This window comes from Emydura macquarii, unplaced genomic scaffold (assembly GCF_026122565.2).
Source record: "Emydura macquarii macquarii isolate MOO-44397 ecotype Brisbane River unplaced genomic scaffold, CSIRO-AGI_Emac_v2 contig_2422, whole genome shotgun sequence".
Classification (NCBI taxonomy): domain Eukaryota; kingdom Metazoa; phylum Chordata; order Testudines; family Chelidae; genus Emydura; species Emydura macquarii.
In genome coordinates this window covers 12360126-12383364 of record NW_027132559.1, presented here as the reverse complement: position 1 = coordinate 12383364, position 23239 = coordinate 12360126, and the positions used below count along the sequence as shown (strand labels likewise).

Sequence of the window (23239 nt, the reverse complement as noted above, 5' to 3'; positions counted from 1 at the left end):
AGACTGCCCGGCCAATATTGGATCGGCGGGAGAGACTGCCCGACCGGTAGAACTGTACGAGGAGGGGCCGAAAACCTTAAGGATTTGTACAGGGGAAAATTGAAAAGAGGCCGAAAACCTCTACAATATAAGTCCGGCTAGGGATCGCGTTCCCGGAGACCCGGCATTGAAACAGGCTTGGACTGCCAGCCTTGGAAGGTGTTGCCGCGGGCCGAAAACCCGTTAGGCGTCATTAGGGCTCAGAGGGGAAAGAAAGACCCACTGACGTCCTTAATCTCTTTGGGGAAAGAAAGACCCATTGAGGGAACGGTTAATCTCTTTGGGGAAAGAAAGACCCATTGGGAAAGTAAGTGCACTCCTTGGGGAAAGAAAGACCCATTGAGGGAGCGGTTAAACTTTTGGGGAAAGAAAGACCCATTAAGTAACCATTACGCTATAAGCGCCCTGTGGGGAAAAAGAAAAATCCACAGAGAAACCACCAGTTTGAGCCTCGTATAAGGCTTGAGAGCTCGTGAGAGCCAGTGAACTGCCATATCAAGTGGCACTTTGAAAAACAGCTTAAATTTTAAGGTTTTGAATTTCAAATTACCCTGAGGGTGAACGGTTTACCGTAACCCCTGAACATCATTTGCACTCGTCCAAATCTAATATAAGTCCAATCACTTTTTACATACTCGCTTAGATTAGCTAGTACCACGTTTTACACGGTATCTTCTAATATAAGCGCAACTAAAAACTAAGCATGAGTACTACAATGGAAACAACAATGACGATGAGCAGGAGGATGGAGACAAATAAAATATCTTTTGAATATGATTTCAATGAGTTTACTAAAGGAATGAATGTATGGGAAACGACTGATTTTGGGGAACTAGCCCCTATGAAAGTTTTGATAAAGCAATGGGAGGCATTTATATCTGGGAAGCCTAAACCCAATAAAAAGCAAAAGAAAAGGGCAATGCTATTTGGATTTTTAAATGTGGTAAATGCTCTGGAGCTTGCCAATGGCAAATTGCAAGAACAGTTAAGCACGGGAGCCGCGGCACTTTCTGCCAGCGAGGCCCGAGTGCGGGAATTGGAACAAACAGTCCAGTGTGGTAATATAGATAAGCGCCGCACTGAGGAGATAGCTGCAGTCAGGGAGCTGACGCAGCGAGGCCAAATCGAAAGGTTAGAGGAAAGAGAGGCCCTGGCCACAAAAGAATTAAAGATCAAAGAAAAACAATTAAACAAAATCATGCAGGAGTTTAAAGACTCCCAGTCAGCTGTAAAAAGGTTGCTGGTGGAGTTGAAGGAAACTTCTGCCTCCAAAACGGGAAAAGAGCATGTACATTGCCAGAAGCAATTAGACCAACTGCAGCAGCAGCTGAGTGAGGCCAGGGGGCTGTTACAAACCAAAACGGGTTCCCTGCATGTTAAAAAGGTGCACTTTAAAGATTCATTCTATGATTCCCAAGAATCAATTGTGTCTGATGATTATGATTCTGATTACCCCGATTTATGGGATAATGTTGAACCATCGGCACCTACCAATTATGATAATGATGATAAATTACCTATCAATCCATTGACGACCACTATTGTAAAGCGACCAGGTCGGGATGACATCACCCGACAAGAGGTGAAAAGCTATTCACCAGACCAGGCCAGAGCAATGGGGAAGACCTTGGGCCCATTGAGCCGGGATACGGTCGTAAATTGGCTTTCCAGGGTGGGGGAAACCCTATATATACAGGTGGATGATGCGGTGGCCTTGATTAGGGAATGCATGTCCCCTGAAGAGTTCGCCAGCTTACCCTCGGATGTACAGCTAGGTACGGTTCCTAACTTAACTGAATTTTTAATGAGAATTTTACAATTCTTCAAACCGGGAGCCAGTATTATAGGACTCTATTACAATGAGAGGCAATTAAACACAGAAAGGCCAGAACAGTATATATTAAGAAAAAAGCTGCTATACAAGCTGTCTGGCGCAAATTTTATGGACACTCCGGGATTTCGAGAGGAGGTGGTCAGAGGTCTTGCACCTGCAATGAAGCTCGCGTTAAGCGCCGTGGATCCAACCGAGTTAACATTAACAGAGTTAGAGGAAAAGGTACGAATAGCACATGATCTCCACAACGAAGCATATGGAAGAAAGCCACAATACCGTAATACTTCTAATGAGAGGTCCAGCGAACGACAAAGATATGGAAGTAGTAATCGGAACGTGAACGTACCTACCTCAAATAAATACGACAAGGAGTTCAATGATACTTACCAACGGAAAGGCCATATACGAATCAACCAAGTTAATGCGCCCTCTGCTGAGAGAAGTCGAGTAAACGATAGAAGAGTTCCAAACAAAGGGGATAATAAACAACGAGCTACCTCTTTAGACAGGAGAGACTTCAGGAAGCCTGACTTCAGAAGCAATTATCAGGGCACCAACTATAACAACTGGGAAGAAAAGGCATCCCTGCGTCGAGCAATTTTTCAACGACTGCTAAAGTTTGAGCGATTTGATGATATTAATGGACTACCTCTCTCAGAATTAATGAGATTATTGACAAAGCATGAATCTGGAAGAATTCCACCTACAGATAATAAGAATCATCGTCCAAATTTACAGTGAAGTTGCCGAGTCCCTCTAGCCCCAATCAAAGAAGTTTCAAAATTTGAAGAAGATCAATGGGGTAGACCCATTGTAAAAATGATCATTGAGGGGGATTTCGGAGAAAAAGCCTAAAGATGTTGGTCGACACTGGGGCGGCGGCCTCCATCATTAGTGAAAATCAATCAGAGAAGAAAATCAGCTGGCCTATTCAATCGTGGAAAAGGCTTGAAGGATTCAATGGAGCAACATCCCTAGTACCATTTACAAAGGAGCTAAAATGTAAAATAGGAACTATGGATTGCAGAACATCATTCGGAGTTAAAAATTTAAACGACGTGGGAATCATCGGGAACAACATCTTAATGAAGCTGGGAATAATAATTGATATACCCAACTGCTGCTTATGGAGCTGAGGAGGGGATTTAATTCCACTGCAAATCTCCAACAATCACCGGATCAGTGCAATTAAGTACCCGGATGTGATCAAGATGCCTGCGTGGGAAGAAGATGTAAATCAAGTAGTACAAAGATGGATTGAGGTATTTGCCAAGCATAAATTACAATGCGGGAAGATTCAGGAACAGGTGATGGTAATAGGACCAGACCCGCCTCCGCAAAAGCAGTACCCATATCCTATCCAGGCACAGGCAAGCCTACACCAAGTAATTGATGTATTGATAGACCAGAAGGTAATCATACCCACGACTAGTGCTTGCAACGCGCCGCTGTGGCCGGTAAGAAAGGCGGATGGATCGTCATGGAGAATGACAATAGACTACAGAGCGTTAAATAAGATCACGCCAAGAATGGCACCCGTGGTAGCAAAATTCCCACACATTATGTCAAAAATAAAAGAAGGAGCAAAATGGTTCTCAGTACTGGATCTGGGCAATGCGTTCTTTAGCATCCCCTTGCATCCAGACTGCTGGCATAAATTTGCTTTTACCTTTAACAATGAACAATATACTTTTACTCGATTACCTCAAGGATTCCACAATAGTCCTACAATTTGTCACCGAAACGTCACCCGAATGTGGAAAGAATTCAAAAATAAGGAACATGTGGTTTCCTACGTACACGACATACTAATCATGACGCACACTAGACTAGAAAATCTACAAGTATTAAATGAGGTCTTGCAACGGATATCTGAAACAGGGTTCATAATTAACCCACAGAAGGCTCAATTGGTTTCTGAATCTGTGACGTACCTAGGAGTAACCCTAGGGGCCGAAGGCAGAAGCCCAGATAGCCAACGAGTGGAAATTATTTCCAGATTACCAGCACCTACTGATGTAAGCACCTTAAGATCCTTTCTCGGGCTTACTGGATTCTCTCGAGATTTTATTTATAAATACTCCGAGATAGCAAAACCCTTATACAAGTTGCTAAGGAAGAATATAGAATGGGAGTGGACCGAGGAACAACAGAATGCCTTCGTCACTTTAAAAAGAGCACTAATGGACGCGCCTGCCCTCGCATACCCAGATTCATCAAAACCTTTTACCCTGCAGTTAGGGGCCAACGAAATCAGTATAAGTGCAATACTAGCTCAAGTCCAAAATGGGAAAGAAAAAGTAATAGGGTATGCATCTAGAAATCTATCTACTGTGGAGGAACAATATTCCTCATGTGAAAAGGAAGTATTAGCGTTGGTATGGGCAGTTTCCCATTGGGAATATATTATTGGGTTATCCCCTATTATTTTAAAGACGAGGCATACCCTGACAAAATATGTATTGACGGGTAAGATAAACAACGGAAAAGTTAGTAGCCCTAGGTTAGCTGCCTGGACACTAGCATTAGTAAATCGAGAAGTGTCAGTGGCAGATCCTAGTAGCACTTTATTAGCACCTTATGCACTTATTTTGCAAGGTGTGGAACATAACTGTCCTATCCCTACAGAGATTACAACGCACCTAGAATCACCGTTTGAACTAGTTAAAGAAAAGGCAATTATGATGAAAGATCATTGTATATGGGCGACAGACGGCAGTAGTTATTATATACAGGGTGTTCCGTCTGCGGGTTATGCTGCCATCCAATTGGATACTAACCATATACTACAAGGACGAGTTAGACCTCCGTCGGCACAACTGGGCGAGGTAGTAGCAGTAGCCGCTGTGCTTGAAGTATCTGTGCTGGAAAAATCAATTGTAATAGTACTAGATTCAGATTGAGTTCTGCGAGCATTATTAAATTGGATGCCAGTATGGCTTCAACATGAAATGAAGTCAAGTGATGGGAAACCTGTTATGCATGCCCAGCATCTACAATATATCTGGAATATAGCCACTAAAGGACAGAGCAAAATACAGCTGTGCAAAATAAAAGCTCATTCAAAGTCCAAGTCAAAACTGCAGGAATTAAATCAGAAAGCAGATTCACTGGCCAAAGAAGCGGTCACTATGGACGATACTAAACTATGGATACGTCCTTACATGGAAGCTGCTAAAGTATGTGCAATTACTAGAAGTAAGACCAAAGTTGTAAAGGATTAATCGAATCTACCGGACATCGCCACCCTGCAATCATTGGATCCCGATATACAAGAGTTACTGAATAAGGGCCAACATAAATTATGGACGATTTATAGAAATAAAGATGATCTAATCATGGCATGTAATAAAGAATACGACTTACCGGTAATTGTCATGCCTGCACTTTTGAGGAAAGAATTAATTAGTTTAGCTCATAATCAAGGCCATTTCGGGGCTGAAAAAGTGGTGAATAGAATTTTAAACATAGCATGGTGGCCCGCCATCAACGACGATGTCTGTCGATTCATAAATAACTGTTTACAATGTGCTGCTAACAATGCGGACTCTAGAATAATCAAAGGACCATACCAGCATCAAAAGATCGTGGGTCCATGGGAACGCATTCAGTTAGATTATATAGGACCGTTACCAATCACCGCCAGAGGTTTTAAATATGTTTTAGTGATTGTTGACAGCTTTTCCAAGTGGATAGAGGCCTATCCGACACGTAACAATACGGCCCTAACAACCGCGAAGAAATTAGTAAATGAAACTATTGCCAGGTTCGGCATTCCAAATACCATCGATTCCGATCAAGGCCCCCACTTCATTGGAGAGGTCATTAAACACCTGAGTATAGCTCTCGGTATTAATTGGAGACTGCATATTGCAGGCCACCCACAATCATCGGGGTTGGTAGAACGAACCAATCGCACGCTCAAGGCTGCGATGAGAAAAGTGGTGAATAGTTCAGGGAAAAATTGGGATCAACAGCTCCCAATAATACTAATGGCGATTAGATCAACTATTGGGTCGCATGGGTTCACTCCCCATGAAATAGTTACAGGTCGCAAAATGAGAACCCCAGAAATTTGGTGGGTTCAAGGAGGGGTGCCTCCGGACGAATTTCAAAATAATATCAAGATGTCTGAATGGGTACGACAATTACTAGATCATATAGCACAGATACAAATTAAGGTTGCACACCAATTAGGCACCAATATAAAAACCATGAATCATAAGTTAGACAACAAATTTAAATACGTGCAGTGGCAAATTGGAGACAAAATACTATATAAATGGTTTAGTGAGACCGGACATGTATTAAGCCCAAGATGGGTAGGACCATTTTCTATTGTTAATAAGGCTAGCCCTACGGTCTATCAACTGGCAATAAAGGACCACAAGGGAAACACGTGGTTAAAGTGGTTCCATTCCACACAGCTCAAGCAATGGAAAGGAACCTCTGAAGCACCTTTAAACTCTGATAGAATAGTAAATAAAAACGATTAATATGTAATTAATGTTCCTTTACTATTCTAGGAGGGGATATATGCGGAACCCCAACCACTCTGTGGCCGCCATCCAAGCAGCCGAGTGGAATAATATCAACAATTATTACGACCTTGACAAAATCCAAGGCCAAATATGTTTTACCATCGCAATTCTGTCACTTCTATTGTTAATTATATGCTGGAAACCACGATTGTAATGTTGATAAGCATGATAATAGTCTTATGGAATAATTATGTGGTGAGTTTACAAATAACGCAGGGCCAGGTATTTCGATGTAAGGCCATTAACGTTGCACCAAGGGAGCGTAATCTGTCCGTAAAAGGGGAAAAACCTTTTCCATCTTCGGAAAGGATAGTTGATATCTTTACGGGAATGGAGGAAGGATCGTGCAATATATACTGGAACCAAATGCTATCAAAAATCCCAAATATTGAGGATAAAAACCACTCCTCTTTACATAAGGAAATTCGCACGGCCATCATTATGGGGCAACTTTTTAAAGATAAAAAGAAAAAGGATGAATGTGTTTGGTATACCCCATATGAGGCCATTTTTAATAAATCAATTACGTGCGAAAAAGTAAACATGAACCCCGAGCATTGTATAGAAATGAGATGGTACACCCCTAAAATTATGACGGAAGGCACACATAGCTTCTATTTTGAGGCAACTATGGTCGAGGTTAACAGATCTCTGGACATACTAGTATATTTTGGAGAACAACTAAAAATGGTATCAATTCCATGTAGACGAACACAAATGCCAACAAAAGGGTTTGGGATAACAAATCCCCACTGTGAAGACAGCAGACCAAACCCAAAGTGGCTATGCAAAGCGGACATATTAATATCAGTGACACCATCTGATTCGGGCCAATGGATCGCCTATGGGCCATGGGAATCGCATTGGTCCCAGGATCACATCGTAGTAGGAGAACCGATTGTAACAAAAGGTGGACCCGTAGTTGTAGGGAGACAACTTAAAAGAAAGGTACTGATTCAGCCCCAGTACGCTCTTATCCACCTAGATATAGATATGGACGTAAGATTAAATGAGGAACTGCCAATCTGTAACTCATATACTAAGGCCATCCGACAAGGCTGGGCCAATTGGATACAGAATATAGACAGTACTTTCTATAGAGGAAAAAGAGATCTTGTTAGCACTCTCCTCGGAGGTGTGGGAACGGGACTAGGTGCTGTAAACACCATAGATCTCGAAATACTGGCTTCCAAGCTAGGAAGAGTTGGGACAGATTTAAATAACTTAGACCACCCGTTAGGTACATCCCTCACGGAATTATCAAGTATTCAGCACAAAGTCACGGACCTATTGCCAACATGGTTTAAAATTCGACAGCAAGACTTTAGTACAATAATAAAAGCCGTGGGAACCCTACAGGGTAATATATCTCTCGCCATTGCTTGTTCTCAAGCGCAAATCTGGGCTCAGACTTTGGCACAAAATATTATTAGAGATGGTATGGAGGGAATCATTCCTCCCGAAATGAAGAAAATAGTTACCCAATACGGACTAGGAGATTTTGAATCACAACACAGTGAATGGTGGAAACTAGTGCACTTTTCTATGACCCCTGAACAGGTCAAGGCCCACATACTAACTATTAAAAATGCACAGGAGGCGTGGATTTATCCCGTCATCCCTATGGGCATTTTCGTTAACAACACTTTACTATGGCCTGAGGACCTTCCCAAATGGGTTGTGTACAAAGACAATAAGTGGTACGCCACTAACATGCAAGCTTGCACAGGGGAAAAGGGATTGGGATATTCTTGCGTACAAGAATATCTAGATCCGAATGAACTGTGTTTTCAAGAGACTGGAAAGTGCCATTACAAACTGATGAATGCACCAAATACCTCAATGATAGTTTCCATAAATACCTCATGTGTTTGTATCCGTACCTTATGTCCTATACTCACTGTAAACATCAAGTATAACGTTTCTGTAATTAATCATGAAAATATTTGTCTCTGTAATGTGTATAGTGTAAGCGGGTGCGACTTAAATTTTGTTCAAACGCGAGTCACCCTGACTGATATCTACGAGCACTATTCACTTTATAAAGGGATAGAGCCTGTACACCTAGGCACTAATATATCGTTGCTACAGCAACTTATTAGCCATCCGGAAATGCTATATCATCTACAAGCATTGAAGGATGAGGGAAGAGATATAGACTTGGCGGTCCATCATTCTGCCATGCAAATAGAGGCGATACTAGACCGAATTAAGAAAACTACTAAGGATAGCTGGCGGTTTCGCTTTTTAAATCCTGAGGCCAACCAGTACGGAACTTGGAAGATAATTTTTACACCGGTCGTACTAATATGCATCATCCAAGGAGTAGTGTTCGGATTTATCTTCCATTTGTATATACGTGTAAATAGACTTAAATTGTTAGCCGGGTCTAGACCCACTTTTGTACAGTTTAAAAATGATGCGGATCCTTCTTGATTCTCATAGAAGGCCCCCCATCAAGGAGGGGAATTGTAACCCATGGGTCCTAGACCCTATACTGCCCCTCCCCTGTATATAGTTCAGTCATCTTTTATATAGTAGCCATTAGAGAATCGCATTTAGATAAGGTCAAAAGTTCAGCCAAGGTGGCAGTTGTATTTACATATTCATAAGATAGGAACCAACCAGATGGCGCCAGCACCATTAGGGGGCCGTGTGCAAACCTTAGAGGGCCGTGTGCACAAACGGCAGGGCCGTGTGCAAAAGGCATGAGAGGCGGGAAAATCCCCTTCACTGATTGGTGCTCAGACTCCTCTGAGAACCTATATATAGACCAAACAAACGGTCGTCGGTGTGTGTGTGTGTGTGTCGGTGTGGGTGTTTGGTTGTGTGTAAGTAGTGTAAGAGCTCTGGGTTATTGTGGGTTGGTTAGATTTGGTTGTAGATACGGGTAGGAACATCGAGGAAGAGAAGAAGACGACAGCGGACCTGGAGTAGAAGCAGACGCATTGACGGTTGACGACACCACCAGCTTGGTGAAGAAAGAGCGTGAGACTGGTTAAAACCTAGAGACATACTCACCGGATTGGATCCTTGTATACCATCCTAGTTCATATGTGACCCTGTTTCCCCCTTTTTAATAAATCAGTTTTGTTTTCGAAGCATATTGATTGACAGTATATTCTTCCGGTCCTGCGGGCTCCTACCACTGGGGTAAGGGAACCCTCCTTCTGATGAATTGGGCTTAGCCAGTGATACTCGTGGTCAGGGTTAGGCTAACAATAAGTTGCTTTGCCAACATCAGTACATATGCCCCAACACTTTCCTTCACCACTGAAGAGAAGGACTTGTTCTATCAGCAACTCGACCACATCACCAACCAGCTACCACTGGGTGAGTGATTATTTATTGGGAGACTTCTTCACTAGAGTCAGCTCAGCTCACATGTGGCCACTATGCACTGACCACCATGGAATGGGAAAAATGAATGACAATGGGCAGGGACTGCTGGCATTCTATGAATTACCAACACCTACTTCCATGGTGGTCACTGCCACAGGTCTGGGCACTGGCATCAACTGGATTTGTTACCCACAGAAATCACCTACAAGATGCTCTCTGTACTCAGTTTTCACAGTGCAGACTGCAACACGGACCATACACTTGTATGTTGCAAAATGAGGATTTCACTATTGCAATTCCATTGTACTAAACAAAGCAGTTGTCCACGCATTAACAGCAACAACATAAAAGACCAAGGAATTTTTCTCCAATGCAAGGCAAATCTCAGGGAAGCAATATCATCAATTGCACCTCCCCTGAATGCTGATGCAGTATGGAACACATTCAGAATAAACATCCAATAGCTGCAGCCTTAGCTTTTATTAAAAAGATTGGTTGCAGCATATTCTGAAGAAATGCTTCCAGGTATTGCAACTAAATACAGAGCATATCTCCATGTAGCAGGGTGTCAGCGTGCCTGTCCTGTTTCTGCTTCTCTCTCTCTCACACAATGGAAGTCAGAGACCCTTGATTCTGTAGCCACTGGTGCAGGTTTATTCACAATTTGTGCTTCAAGCACTTTTTCTCATACACAGCTTGCCCTCTTAGAAACTAGGCCTAGGAGGGAAGAGCCACCACTCTACTTCCATTCCCTGGCTCCAGCCTTCCTTCCAGCCCTGTATACAGCCCCAGGTTAATTGGGCTGGCAGCTGCCTCTAATTATCTAGTTAGGTGCTGGTTTTCTCCAGCCAGCTCCCATTTACCTCCTTAAATGGGAGCTGGCATGACAGGGGCTGACTCAGCAGTCCTTGCTCAGCCCCCCCCCCCCCCGTCACACATCTCCCCCACTTCTCTAACTACCAGGTTCACCCACCCACATCTTCTTCCTGCTCTACAGGTGAGGCCCTCCTCACAGGTCTAGTGATTCATGGGGTCTTCCTTGTGGGATTCATCCATCCCCGACCCAAGAAACTCCAACGCCACCCAAAGGTCCTCACACCACTCGCACCCCCAGATGGTACAAACACTGTAGTGTGGACAGTCTGCAGCGCTTTCTATAAATCACTTTCTGTAATTCGAATTAAGCTAATTCAAATTAGTGCTGCAGTGTAGATATAGCCTTAGGCTCTGTTGTCTAGAACTTTCCAGTTCAGGGATCTCTAACTCCTTCCTCAGTGGGATCTCCCACTTTTTCCACCATGGGCTTCCTCCCCCAATCTCTTTTCCTTTCAGGGAAGAAGCCCCAGTGGGTGCCCACCACCACTGGATATGGCATGCCCTCTACTATCCCTACTTGTTTTCAGCAAAACCTGACCCAAACCTCTAGGGGCACCTGGGCCACCTAGCACTGCCTCATGTCCCCATGGACACACCCCAACTTCATTTTGGCCCCCCGGAATGAGCCACTGGGGTCACACCCCCACCATCACAGGAATGGTGGATAGTTTTCATCCCTTCCTTCACACCCCAGTGTGGGTCTGCCTGCAAAATTCTGTGAATATCCATGTCCAGGCAGTCCCCCCTTTTATGTCCCGGTTACCCACACTACCAGCAGACAAGCGGTCTGGTCCCAGGGAAGCTCCTCATTTGTTCTCTCTTTTCTCCAGGATTCTCAATCAGGGATTCTCTGGATTTTCTCCCAGTTTCCTTCTTATCTGGGCACCCTTTCTTCCTAGGGAAGTCTGCCTCTGCATACTCCTCTGTCAGTTTTACCACACCCTCTACTGTATGCAGTTGGTGCTGTCTCACCCATACCCTGATGCTTTCAGGGAGGCCATGTAAAAACTGTTCCCGGATGAGAGCATGCATGATCTCCCCCACAGTCTGGGTGTCAGGCCTCAGCCATCGGGTGGCCCAGGCCATTAACTTTTGGGCAAACGCCTGGGGCTGTAAACCACCTGTCCACATTGCTGCCCTGAATCACTGGCAGTACTTCTTGGCAGACAGCCCCATCCAATCCAGGATGGCCGCCTTTACCACTTCATAGCTCCGGACTTGTTCTTTGCTCAGGGCCATGTAGGCTGCTTGGACTTCACAGCCAGGTAGGGAGCTAGCCAAAGGGCCCATGTTGCCCTCTCCCAGCCTGCCCCCATGGCTACCCCTTCAAAGGTGCCTAGGAAGGCATCGGGCTCATCTGCAGGGCCCATTTTACATAGTCCAAAGCCCTGCACCCAAATGCCATCCCTCACATGGGTCTCACCATCCTTTGTAGCTGCTGCTGCTGAATAGTGGTCTGCTCTTGTATAAAGCCCTGTAAGCTTTTCTGCTACTCAGTTTGCCAGCTAAACAAGGCCTGCCTCTCCAGCTGGTGGGATTGCTGGAAGCTTTGCATAGCCTTTTGCACCTCCTCCTGCTGTTTCACCAGCCATTGCAGTGTTTTCTCCATCTCCAGGCCACCAAACTCTTGCTCCGGGTTCTTGTCATGGAAAAGCCCCCACATGTAGTAGGGCATCAGTGAGCCTGCCCTGTTTCTGCTTCTCTCTCTCACAATGGAAGTCAGAGACCCTTGATTCTGTAACCACTGGTGCAAGTTTATTTACAAGTTGTGTTCTTACCACCTTTTCTCATACACAGCTTGCCCCTTTCTCCCCCAGGAGGAACCACCCCTATGCTACTTTCACTCCCCAGCTCCCACCTTCCTTCCTTTCAGCCCTTTATACAGCTCAGGCTAATTGGGCTGGCAGCTGCCTCTAATTATCTAATTAGGTGCTGGTTTTCTCCTGCCAGCTCCTAAATGGCAGCTGGCATGACTGGGGGTGAGCTCAGTAGTCCTTGCTCAACACCCTGTCACACTCCACCACAGCAAGAACCCTCTCTTGAGTCATGCTAACCTCAGAGTAGGTAAGAGCATATTGCAGTGAATAGTACAGCAACATGCTCATAATGTCTCAATCTGTGAGAGAAGATAGAAACATCCTTTGAGAATGGGGATCTAAGAGGCATGTATGATAGAATTAAGAAAGCAATAGGTCCTTCAGCCAAGAAAACTACCCCACTTAAGTCTCCTAATGAAGACATCATCAACAGAAGCAAACAGTTTCACTATCATGAACTTTATTCACATGAAACCACTGTTTCTGAAGCAGCACTAAATGTGACAAGAGGGACTCAACATGGATGCTGCAAGCTGGGAAGATGCAACAGGCCACATTGGAGGGCTGCGCTGCACCAGGGAGTCAAAGTGGGCAAAGAGAGGTGGTTGAGAGACAGGCTAGTGAAGAGGAAAGCACAGCAGCCCTCAAGTGCTAGTCATTTGCTGGGTTCATCCTCTGGCCCTGCGCTTTACATGAGCACTGTCACTCAAGGACTGTCACTCGAGAATTGGACTTTTTAGCCACTCATGATGCTGCAGTGCTTATACCATCATCTTTCAAGATGGACAGCTGCCATATTGCAATATGATTAATTCACATTATGATCTGCCAAAGCAACCTGTAAAACACAACGGAATCAGCATTGCCAACCACCTGCAATCCACTGGGTCACTCGCAAATAAATATATCACACCAGATATTCAGCAAAATAAACCTCTGTAGCTCCATCGGTGCCAACAAAGCTATTCTGCTATTATAGCAGCTAAAAATCTGGCCCATAGTTTGCACTTAATCCAAAATGAATATAAAATTCGTGATTTGTAAGTCCACAACATTTATACTTTTAATTGCATTCCTTATGGACAAAAAGCAGACTACATTTTTTTAACAATGTTATAGAAGACAATGGGATTACTCATGTGATAAAAATGAGCAAGATTTGGCCTGATAAGTCTTTAACCTCCAACATTCCTAAGCTAAAAACAATACTACAATGCCATTTAAGTATATTGCTCTAGGACACCTTTATCATCACACCCATATGGATTATAAAACATTATATGCCCCATTAACTCAGTTTAAAAATATCACAAGTGCCTCTATCCTGGGTCCTTATGTAGTCTGAGAGTTTCGTTTTCAAAAGTCAATTTAAAAAATTATAAAAATGAAATGTGGAAAAATATGCCAACAGATATAAAATACTCATTTGACAAATTCACAAATTATCAAGGGTCAGTTTATCCCCTCTATATCAAGGCAGGGCTTCTCCCTAGCTTGCTAGGGACTCAACTGCCTTGCTCACAGTCTCTTTTATGCATTTTTATTGTCCAAGCTTAGGTCAAATCAACAAAAATGTCTAGTTTGCAGCCGGTAACAAGCAGAGTGCCCCAGGGATGGATGCTGGGGCTCAATGTCTAATTGGCAGTTGGTAACAAGCGGAGTCCTCAGGGGTTGATGCTCGGGCCGATTTTGTTCAACAGCATCATTAATTATCTAAAGGATAGGGTGGATTGCACCCTCAGCAAGTTTGCAGATGACACTAAGCTGCAGGGAGAGGTAGATATGCTGGAGGGTAGGGATAGGATAGGATAGGATACAGAGGAACCTAAACAAATTGGGCCAAAAAAAATCTGATGAGATTCAGCAAGGACAATTGCAAAGTCCTGTACTTAGGATGGAAGAATCCCATGCACAGCTACAGACTGGGGACCAACTGGCTAGGCAGCAGTTCGGCAGAAACGGACCTGGGGGTTACAGCGGAGAAGAAGCTGGACCTGAGTCAACAGTGTGCCCTTATTGCCAAGAAGGTTAACGACATATTGGGCTGCATTAGTAGAAGCATTGCCAGCAGACTGAAGGAAGTGATTATTTCACTCTATTTGACACTGGTGAGGACACATTTGGAGTATTGTGTCCCGTTTTGGGCACCCCACTACAGAAAGGATGTGGACAAATTGGAGAGAGTTCAGAGGAGGGCCACAAAAATGATTAGGGGGCTGGAGCACAAGACTTATGAGAAGAGGCTGAGGGAACTGGGCTTGTTTAGTCAAGAGGAGAGGAGAGGAGAGGGGATTTGATAGCAGCCTTTAACTACCTGACAGGGGGTTCCAGGGAGGATGAAGCTAGGCTGTTCTCAGTGGTCGTAGATGACAGAACTAGGAGCAATGGTATCAAGTTGCAGTTGGGGAGGTCTAGGTTGGATATCAGGAAAAACTTTTTCACTAGGAGGGTGGTGAAGGGATGGGTTATCTAGGGAGGTGGTGGAATCTCCATCCTTAGAGGTTTTTAAGGTCCGGCTAGACAAATCCCTGGCCGGGATGATTTAGTTGGGGTTGGTCCTGCTTTGAGCAGGGGGTTGGACTAGATGACCTCCTGAGGTCCCTTCCAAACCTAATTTTCTATGATTCTATGTTCCTCAACTGACCCTGGGTTATAGCTCACAGGGGGATTTTCCCTCTTTACTTCTCAGGCACTTCTGCCTCCTGTCCCAGGACTCTGGTAGTCCTAGTTCTCCCAGGCTCCGTATTCTAAAGGAACAAGCAAGAAAAGCCTTCTCTGCCTCTTTCCTGGCTGGCTTTCAGCCTGACTCACCTAGGTTTCCCCTCACCAGGTCTGTCTCTTTCTCTCTCTTTAAGCCCAGGTGCCCACTTTCAAAGCTCAAAGTGTCAGCCTGTGACACTTCTCCCCCCTTAAGGCCTTGCCCAATTATAGGGGAAGCCTTATAAACCCAACCTTACTTCAGGGCCCTCACCCAAAGTGGATCCCAAACACTACCGCAGACTTTTACCGTACCAAAGAAAAATCTAAGTATTTTACATACAACAGTTCATATAAATTCATACATATTAGGATTCCTCAAATTTCCCCACCCCCAATTCCTTAAAACAGTCCTTGGAGGAACAAGTCTGTAGCTCCATGCCATTCTGGATCCTCTGTAGTGTGGCCAGTCTTATAGTCCATGCCCTCTTGCTTTATCAAAAATCCTGCCTTACTTCAAATTGCTTTATATTTCCCTCCAAAATTATTCCACTGCTCCTCAGGTGTTCCTTACATCCTAGCAGCCTTCCTCCCAGAGGCTCATCAGAGTTCCTCCATGTTATCCTCAATGACAGTCCTCCTCACTGTCCTAGCTGCCAAGGTCATAGTGCTCTTTATTTGGTGTCTTGCCTGAACCTCTATAAACTGAAGGAGGTTGACAGTCATCCCCCCCATCCCACATCATCATTGGAGGCAAAGTCTGCATACCCGGTAGATCATTTAACCTCCACATTCATCTCAACTTTGCATCAGCTTGTCTCTATGATCATATTCTTCTCCTCCAGTTTCCTCATACCCCCTACTATGTGTGTCAGATGAGTAATCGTAGGCCCCCCACCACTATAACAGCCACAGCCACTTTCCCAACAGCCTCTGTATTGGTGCTGTGGGACACCCACTCCCTTTTTAGCTTCTTACACATTTTACCACCATCAGTTTTGGAGTCCTCTTCTTTTCTCTTGTTGCAACTTTCTTCCCTACGATGGCAGTGCCTTTTCAATGTCCTGCTGTCCACAGGCACAACCTACTAGCCCTACCCTTGCTTTAGCATTAGCAATCAGCCAGAGCCCCTACAGTATCTTTCACATCCTATGCAGAGTCACCCTTGCCATCCTTCTTGCAGGTCCTTCTAATGTCCTTCTACCCACTCACATGCACAGTATGCCCTCAACTGCGACTTAGGCCTCCTGGCTCTTAAACATCTTTTTCTTCCCTGGTACCTGCTGCTACTAACAGTTTCCCTTTTCAGCATCTCCATCATGTACTGCTGCTGCTTTTCTACTGCCACCGGTCACCTCTGCTTGTCCAGTGACATTTCCTGTCGTCTCGTTTGATTCGTCAGAATCTGCAGAACTATATAGGTCTGCTGCTGTTGGTTGACTGCTTCCCAGAACTAAAGCAGGAAGCCTGGCAGTTGCTGCTCACTGCCTTTTGGCTCCATCTTTTCCCTCTTACTTTTTAAAAAAAACAAAAACAATAATAACCCATCAGGACTGGCCTAACTCTTCCCTGGTATCAGGGGCCATTTGAATTGCCTGCATTTTCCACCATGTGTAACAAGGCTGAGCTTCTCCCCAGCATGCTAAGGATTCACTACCATGCCCACAGTCTCTTTTATGCAATTTTATTGATCAAACTTAGATCAGCTCAACAAAACCACAATTCCTCAACTCACCCTGGGCTACAGCTCCATGATTTTTCCTCCTTTAGTTCTCAGGTTCCTTCTGCCTCCCCTCTCAGGGGACTCTGTGCTCCTGCTCCTGTTTCCCTACCTCCCCACCCACGCGACTCTGGAAGTCCTAGTTCTCTAGGATTTCATATTCCCAGGGAGCAGGCAGTGAGAGCCCCATGTCTACTCTCTCTGCCCCTTTCCTTATTGGCTGTCAGCCTGACTCACCTAGCCACCCCCTTGCCAGATCTCTCTAGGCCCAGATGCTCTCTTTTAAAGTGCAATAGAGGTCAGCTGAACGGTACACTGGAGCATTGGCCCTGCTCATTCTTAAAGGTCCAGTGTCACCCTGTGACATCTTCCCATGTTGAAAACCATCCCAGGCACAAAATCTGCTCACCTACCCTTTACTATGATGGTCATGTTGATATTGAATAAGTGAATGATATGTTATTTGCCAGTCAAAATAAACTCATTCACTCTAAAGGCCTGATCTGTAGCCCAATGAATAGACTTTAATTGACTCCAAAGGACACTGGAACAGGCTCTGATTCAGGACAGCACTTAAGCACATGCTTAATTCCCAATGTGTTCAATAAAATTAAAAACGTCCTTAAAAGCTTTCCTGAATAAGAATGCTTTTTTGAATTGGGGCCTTAGTGAGAAGAATTTTTCAGAATGGTCTTAATGGTCTTCTCAGAATGGTCTTATACTGTTTTATTGGTCAGTAATCCTGTGTCCTCTTGGATCTTTTGTAATGAAGGCTGGAATTGTGGGTCATAATGTGCAATTGACTATTAAGTAAACTCCTTATTGATTTCAACAGGGCCTTCTGCTCCAAAATAGATGGTATGATACAGTTCCATGTTTTTAAATTAATTTAATTAACCATTGCATGTTTGAGAAAAGTTAATATTCATTATCAAAATAAATTAAAAATTAACCAGAATTATTGAAATACTCGATGCATTGCATGAGTACAGGATGATTTAACACTATTGCTGTCTACTATGTTCTTCATGAACTGGATAGTCTATAATGAAGTCTGACTTTTCAGACTACATTATAACTTCAGAGAACCATTTTGTCTAATGCATGACAGACTTATCAATGAAGCATAAATTCTATTTGCTGTTAGCTATATTCTGTGTACATGGATTTCCTACTTTAGATCTAGATTATAAAATGTTAACATGCTCATGCGCAAGTCATTCTGAGAAGTTCTGACAAGTCATCTTTTTTATCTGAGGCCTCTAATTAGCAGTATACCTTACCTAACTAAGCTCTAAGTGCACTTTCAAGCATGACTGAATATTTTACGTAATAAAATGACTGGGGAGAGAAGGAGGTTGTCAAGTACCCTTTTTTAATTTTAGATTTGCATTTTATGTTTTGAGTTACTACTATCTTAGAACTTTATTAGGAATCTGTTTAAAGTAATAAAATCAGCTCTTAATTTTTAACATTGCTGGCATTAGAAAATACAAGAAAAGTAGTAGTCAGTAATAAAACAGTGAAACGATACAAGTTATTATAGAAGGAGTAATGTCATACACAAGTAATTGATAAATTAAATATACATGTTGATATGTTTAAAGGTGTGTGAGGAAGGGACAGTGGTCTCTGGGATGGGGGTCCTACCAGAATTTATTATTTTCTCTCATTCTTCATTGCAAGGACAAAAATGTGAATAAAAAATGTGTTTTCCTTCATACCCTTTGCATTAAATGTGAGGAATTTATTCAAAATGCCGACACATACTAATATATTTTAAAAAATAACCAGCCTATTCCAATCATTTAGTTTTATGACATCTACATATCCTATTACGATCAGTTCCAGCCCCATTCCTCCACCATATATTTGTATTAGCTAATACTTGTAAAATTGGTGGATTATAGAAACTTAAGCCCCAGTTCAACAGAGCATCCCTGTTCAACAAAGCACTTAAGCCCATGTTTAAGTGCTTTTCTGAATAGTAACAGACTTATAAACTTGCTTGTGTGCTTTGTTGAACTGGGGCCTTAATAAAGAATCTTGAATAATTACCTTCTTTATGCTATTTGTCTAATAAGAAAAGTGAAATGTACATATTTTTCATTGAACAATGTATGGCTATAGAGAAAGTTGGCATTTCTTCAAGAATCATATGACTATGATTAAGGGATTTTAGTGTACATGGTCCCAGATTAGTTTAAACTGACATATAAGGATAAATTATGCCTTTCATATTTTTTCCTCATAGATGCTCAAGATGCAGAGTTGAAGTTATTTTATCACTATATTTGGCACTGGTGTGACCACTGCTGGAATACTGTGTCCAGTTCTGGGGCCCACAATTCAAGAAGGATGTTGATAAACTGGAGAGGGTTCAGAAAAGAGACACGGGAATGACCAAAGGATTAGAAACCCTGCCTTGTGGCGATAGACTCAAGGAGTTCCATCTATTTAGCTTAACAAAGAGAAGATTAAGGGGCAACTTGAATGTACTATACAAATACCTACATGGGGAACAAATATTTAATTATGGGCTTCCGTCTAGCAGAGAAAGGTATAACACGATCCAATGGCTGTAAGTTGAAGCTAGGCAAATTTAAACTGGAAGAAAGGTGTACATTTTTAACAGTGAGAGTAATTAATTAGTTAAACATTTTAGTAAGGATTGTGGTGAATTCTCCATCACTGAAAATTTTTAAATCAAGACTGGATGTTTTTCTAAAAGATATGCTTTATGAATTATTTTGAGGAAGTTCTGTGGCCCGTGTTACACACAAGGTGAGACTAGATGATCACAATGGACCTTTCTGGCCTTGGAATCTATTAAAGGCTGTTTGGGTGCCTTAGCAGTGCATTTCTTTGCCTTCATGTTTGGATCTCTTAAGATTAATTTTAAGTTCTGAATTTCCTGGGTTCATAGTGCTTGTTTTTGTGATAATAAAAACATTCTTATATTTTTTTCATTCTAAAATTATTGATATGTACTGCTAACATTGACATCAATTTAACATAATTTTCTGTCTGTGAATATTAATATTGGGCACTTGTATAATGCCAAATATTTCATCCACAGATTTCAGTGCTTTACAAATCATTATTAACCCCATTTTACAGATAGAGAAACTGAGGCACAGAATGTTACAGGACTTGCCAAATTACATAGTAAATCAATCAAAAATCTGGGATTTTAACCCAGGTCTTCTGACTTTCAGTGTGGTGCCTTATCTGCTTGACCACACTCCTTCCCTGACCTATTCTGCAGGAGTGCCAGACGTATATAGAGAGAATCTTCTGAAGTAAGGTACAGTACCTCTGCCTTTGGTCTTGTCTTAAAAAAGTCTTTCTCATACACTCCTTTCTGGCTGAAGACAGATGGACATAATAATGCATAAGCATTGGCTTCATCACCATAATTAGTTCTGTCACTGATGCGACGAATACGAGGGGCAGGAATGTCTGAACGAATCGTTGGAACACCATATAATGGGTAACCTGTGGAAAATCAATCAATACATTACATAAAGAAATGAAAGAACTAAGCTTGCAGCAGTAGCTCATACAGAAAGAGCAGCGGTGTCATACAGTATTCCCACAAACTAGGGAAGGGTGAACTACTTTGGATAAAACAAGAACTGACTTGAAATTTTACCTGAAACTCAAGTCAAATCTTTTATGAGGTTTTTTAAAAAGAGGTTATTTAATTTTCTGCCACCCAGTGTTTACATGCTTCTGTACTTCCTAGTTTCAGCTACAACCAGAAGCATAAATATTTAAATACTGTAAGGAAAGTTACTGTTGCTTTATTTTCAACCAAGTCAGAAACAGCATTTTACTAGAAATATCATAAAAAGTTGACTCTTCTGAGACTTCCAGCATAATTTCTAGACCAAAGAGTTTTGATTAACATGCAAACTTTTGAGTGGTTATCCAAAATAAACCTCCAAACATCAGTCTTAAGCACATGAATCATATTTGGTTTAATACTGTTGGATAAATTCAATTTAGGTAGTAGACTATTCTATCTAATTAGCACATTTGCTAATACTTTCTAAAATTGCTTCTGATTTTGTCTTCACTAACATTTAATATACGTACAAGTTGTGGGGAGACCTCCAACAGTTGCATTGTACTGAGAAGAAGTTGTGTGATAATCAGCAAATACACGATCTGTAGGTCTTGTAAGAGTTTTTGGTGTCTTTTCTGTGGTTCCAGGTTCCTTTGGTACAAGATCTGCATCCTTCAACAGTGATCCATCATTTGTTTTGGTTTCTGCATCTTCAGGTAGAGAAGGCTCAGAAGCCTCTGGCTTTTTCCCTATAAAAATGAAGGTTATGAAATGACCAAAATTATTAGATGCACACAACATAGTAAATATTTTATGTAGTAAAAACAGTTACTTAAATCTACATTATTATTATTATTGAGTAGAAAAGATCTAATATACAGATAGCACATTTTCAAATGATTCTGAGAGATTTTTAATCTCTCTGCTTTATGAGACACATTCACATAGCAAAATAAACTCTTCACAAAAGAAAAAACCCTACTGTTCTGACTGAGATTTGGACTTAATAGGCTCTGATATTAACCCAATTTTAAAAATTACTTATGAATAAATCTGAATCCCTGGATTTTTACAGCCTGCAGTGGATCACTTCAATGAAAAATAAAAACAAAACTTTCGCCAGGGATTTCTCCAGATTCCATATTATAGAGAGAGAACTTTGGTGCAACCTGCTTAAATAGTAAATTGTCACATAAATGAAAAATGAAAAAATAACAATAGTTACTTCTCCTGTCTGACATTAAAATTCAGTTATTATAATTTACCTTGATACACCAGAATGAGGCAGGGATGGTCATGGAGCTATTCTATTCTATAGAGTTCTTATACTGTGTTCATCACCATAGTATCTGAGCACTCTCCAATGGAGCATTAAGCAACATAACTACACATTTATCACATGTTTATTCTCTCATGCTGGTTATGGTTCCCTGATTCTTTGTTCCAGCACAGTTTAGAGCAATCTGAGGGCCCTACACGCCATATGAGGACAGCTGGAGTGCATTGTACAGGACTCTGTCACCACTTCCATGTCACCACTCTCTTTCTGTCCTTGTGGTAACCAGAGACATCAAGGCAGAAGATGAAGAGCTACATATACTGCACTATACCTACTGGGGAACTCCCAAGTAAGCACGTGTGAGTGGCTTGTGCTCTTTTTACTCTGATCAGGTGGTATAAAGGGAGCTGAATGGACCAGAGAATCTTCCCTTTAATATCTAAAGGGCACATTATGATACTTAGCAATTTCAAAATGTGAAATTGTATGTAGAGCTCAATGTTCAAATGGAAACATAACAGATGAATCCAGGTTTTTTGCGAGCAAAGGCAAACTTTTAACCTTTTTTTCTAGTCATTTCTTTTTTGTTTTCCAATCTAACCCCACTACCAAACTCTAGCAAATGGGCTTGGTAAATGCAAGTTCCCAGGGGGGAATCCATTCATCCAGCACACAGAGCAGAGGGAACCTCTTTGTAGTCATGTTCCACGATGTACTGGGGGCCTGGAAGCTCTGAGTGGGTTCCCCAAATCCTACCCCTCCTGTGCAGCATGTGTTTTGCTTCAGCCAGGGCCTTTTCCAGTGAATGAGGAACAGACAGGAATATCCCCTAAGTGTTTTCTAATAGTAAATCACATACCCTTTGTAATTATTTTTTTTTCAAATTCTTCAATAGACATTTTGTCTTTCCAGTTAAGAAAGTTTACAAACTCCAGATAGTCAATCAGACCATCTTTATCCAAATCACAGTAATCAAATAAAGCATCCAGGAGTTCCTCATCTAGATCGAGATTTAGCTGAAAACAGGACTTCCTCAGTTCTTCTTTGTCTATCTTCCCATCACCATTCTGTGACAAATAACACACTAGTTATAATCACAAACACTGCATAAGTGATGTTCAAACTATCGGCCCATGGTCCAGATACAGACAAGAGGTCATAAATATATAGCCAATAATATCATTTAAGAAAAGTAAATCTGCAGAATCTTGGATTCATAGAAACGTATGGTTGGGGAGGGACCACGAGAGGTGATCAAGTTCAGTCCCCTGCACTGAGGTAGATAAAAACCTAGATCTCCAAGCTAGGTGTTTGTCCAAACTGTTCTTAAGAACCTTCAATAATGGGGGTTCCACAACCTCCCTTGGACGCCTATTCCAGAGCTTAACTACCCTCAAAGTTAGTTTTTCCTGATATCTAATTTAAATCTCCTTTGCTGAAGATTGAGCCCATTACCTCTTTTCCTATTGATCACCATCCTCTTTATAAACAGCCCTTAACGTATTTGCAGATTGTTATCAGGT

The 23239-nt window shown here is 42.3% G+C and overlaps 1 protein-coding gene across 1 annotated transcript in view; it reads right to left on the bottom strand.

The window, feature by feature from the left end:
• The window catches only part of EFHB (EF-hand domain family member B), a 40534-nt gene that overhangs the window by 3244 nt on the left and 14051 nt on the right, over nt 1-23239 (bottom strand). The window contains exons 7-9 of the mRNA XM_067561635.1: nt 22576-22783; nt 20968-21186; nt 20183-20364 (exon numbers count right to left, since the gene is read on the bottom strand). Of these exons, the coding sequence (XP_067417736.1) occupies nt 20183-20364; nt 20968-21186; nt 22576-22783 (609 nt within the window). The remainder of the gene's footprint in view (nt 1-20182; nt 20365-20967; nt 21187-22575; nt 22784-23239) is intronic.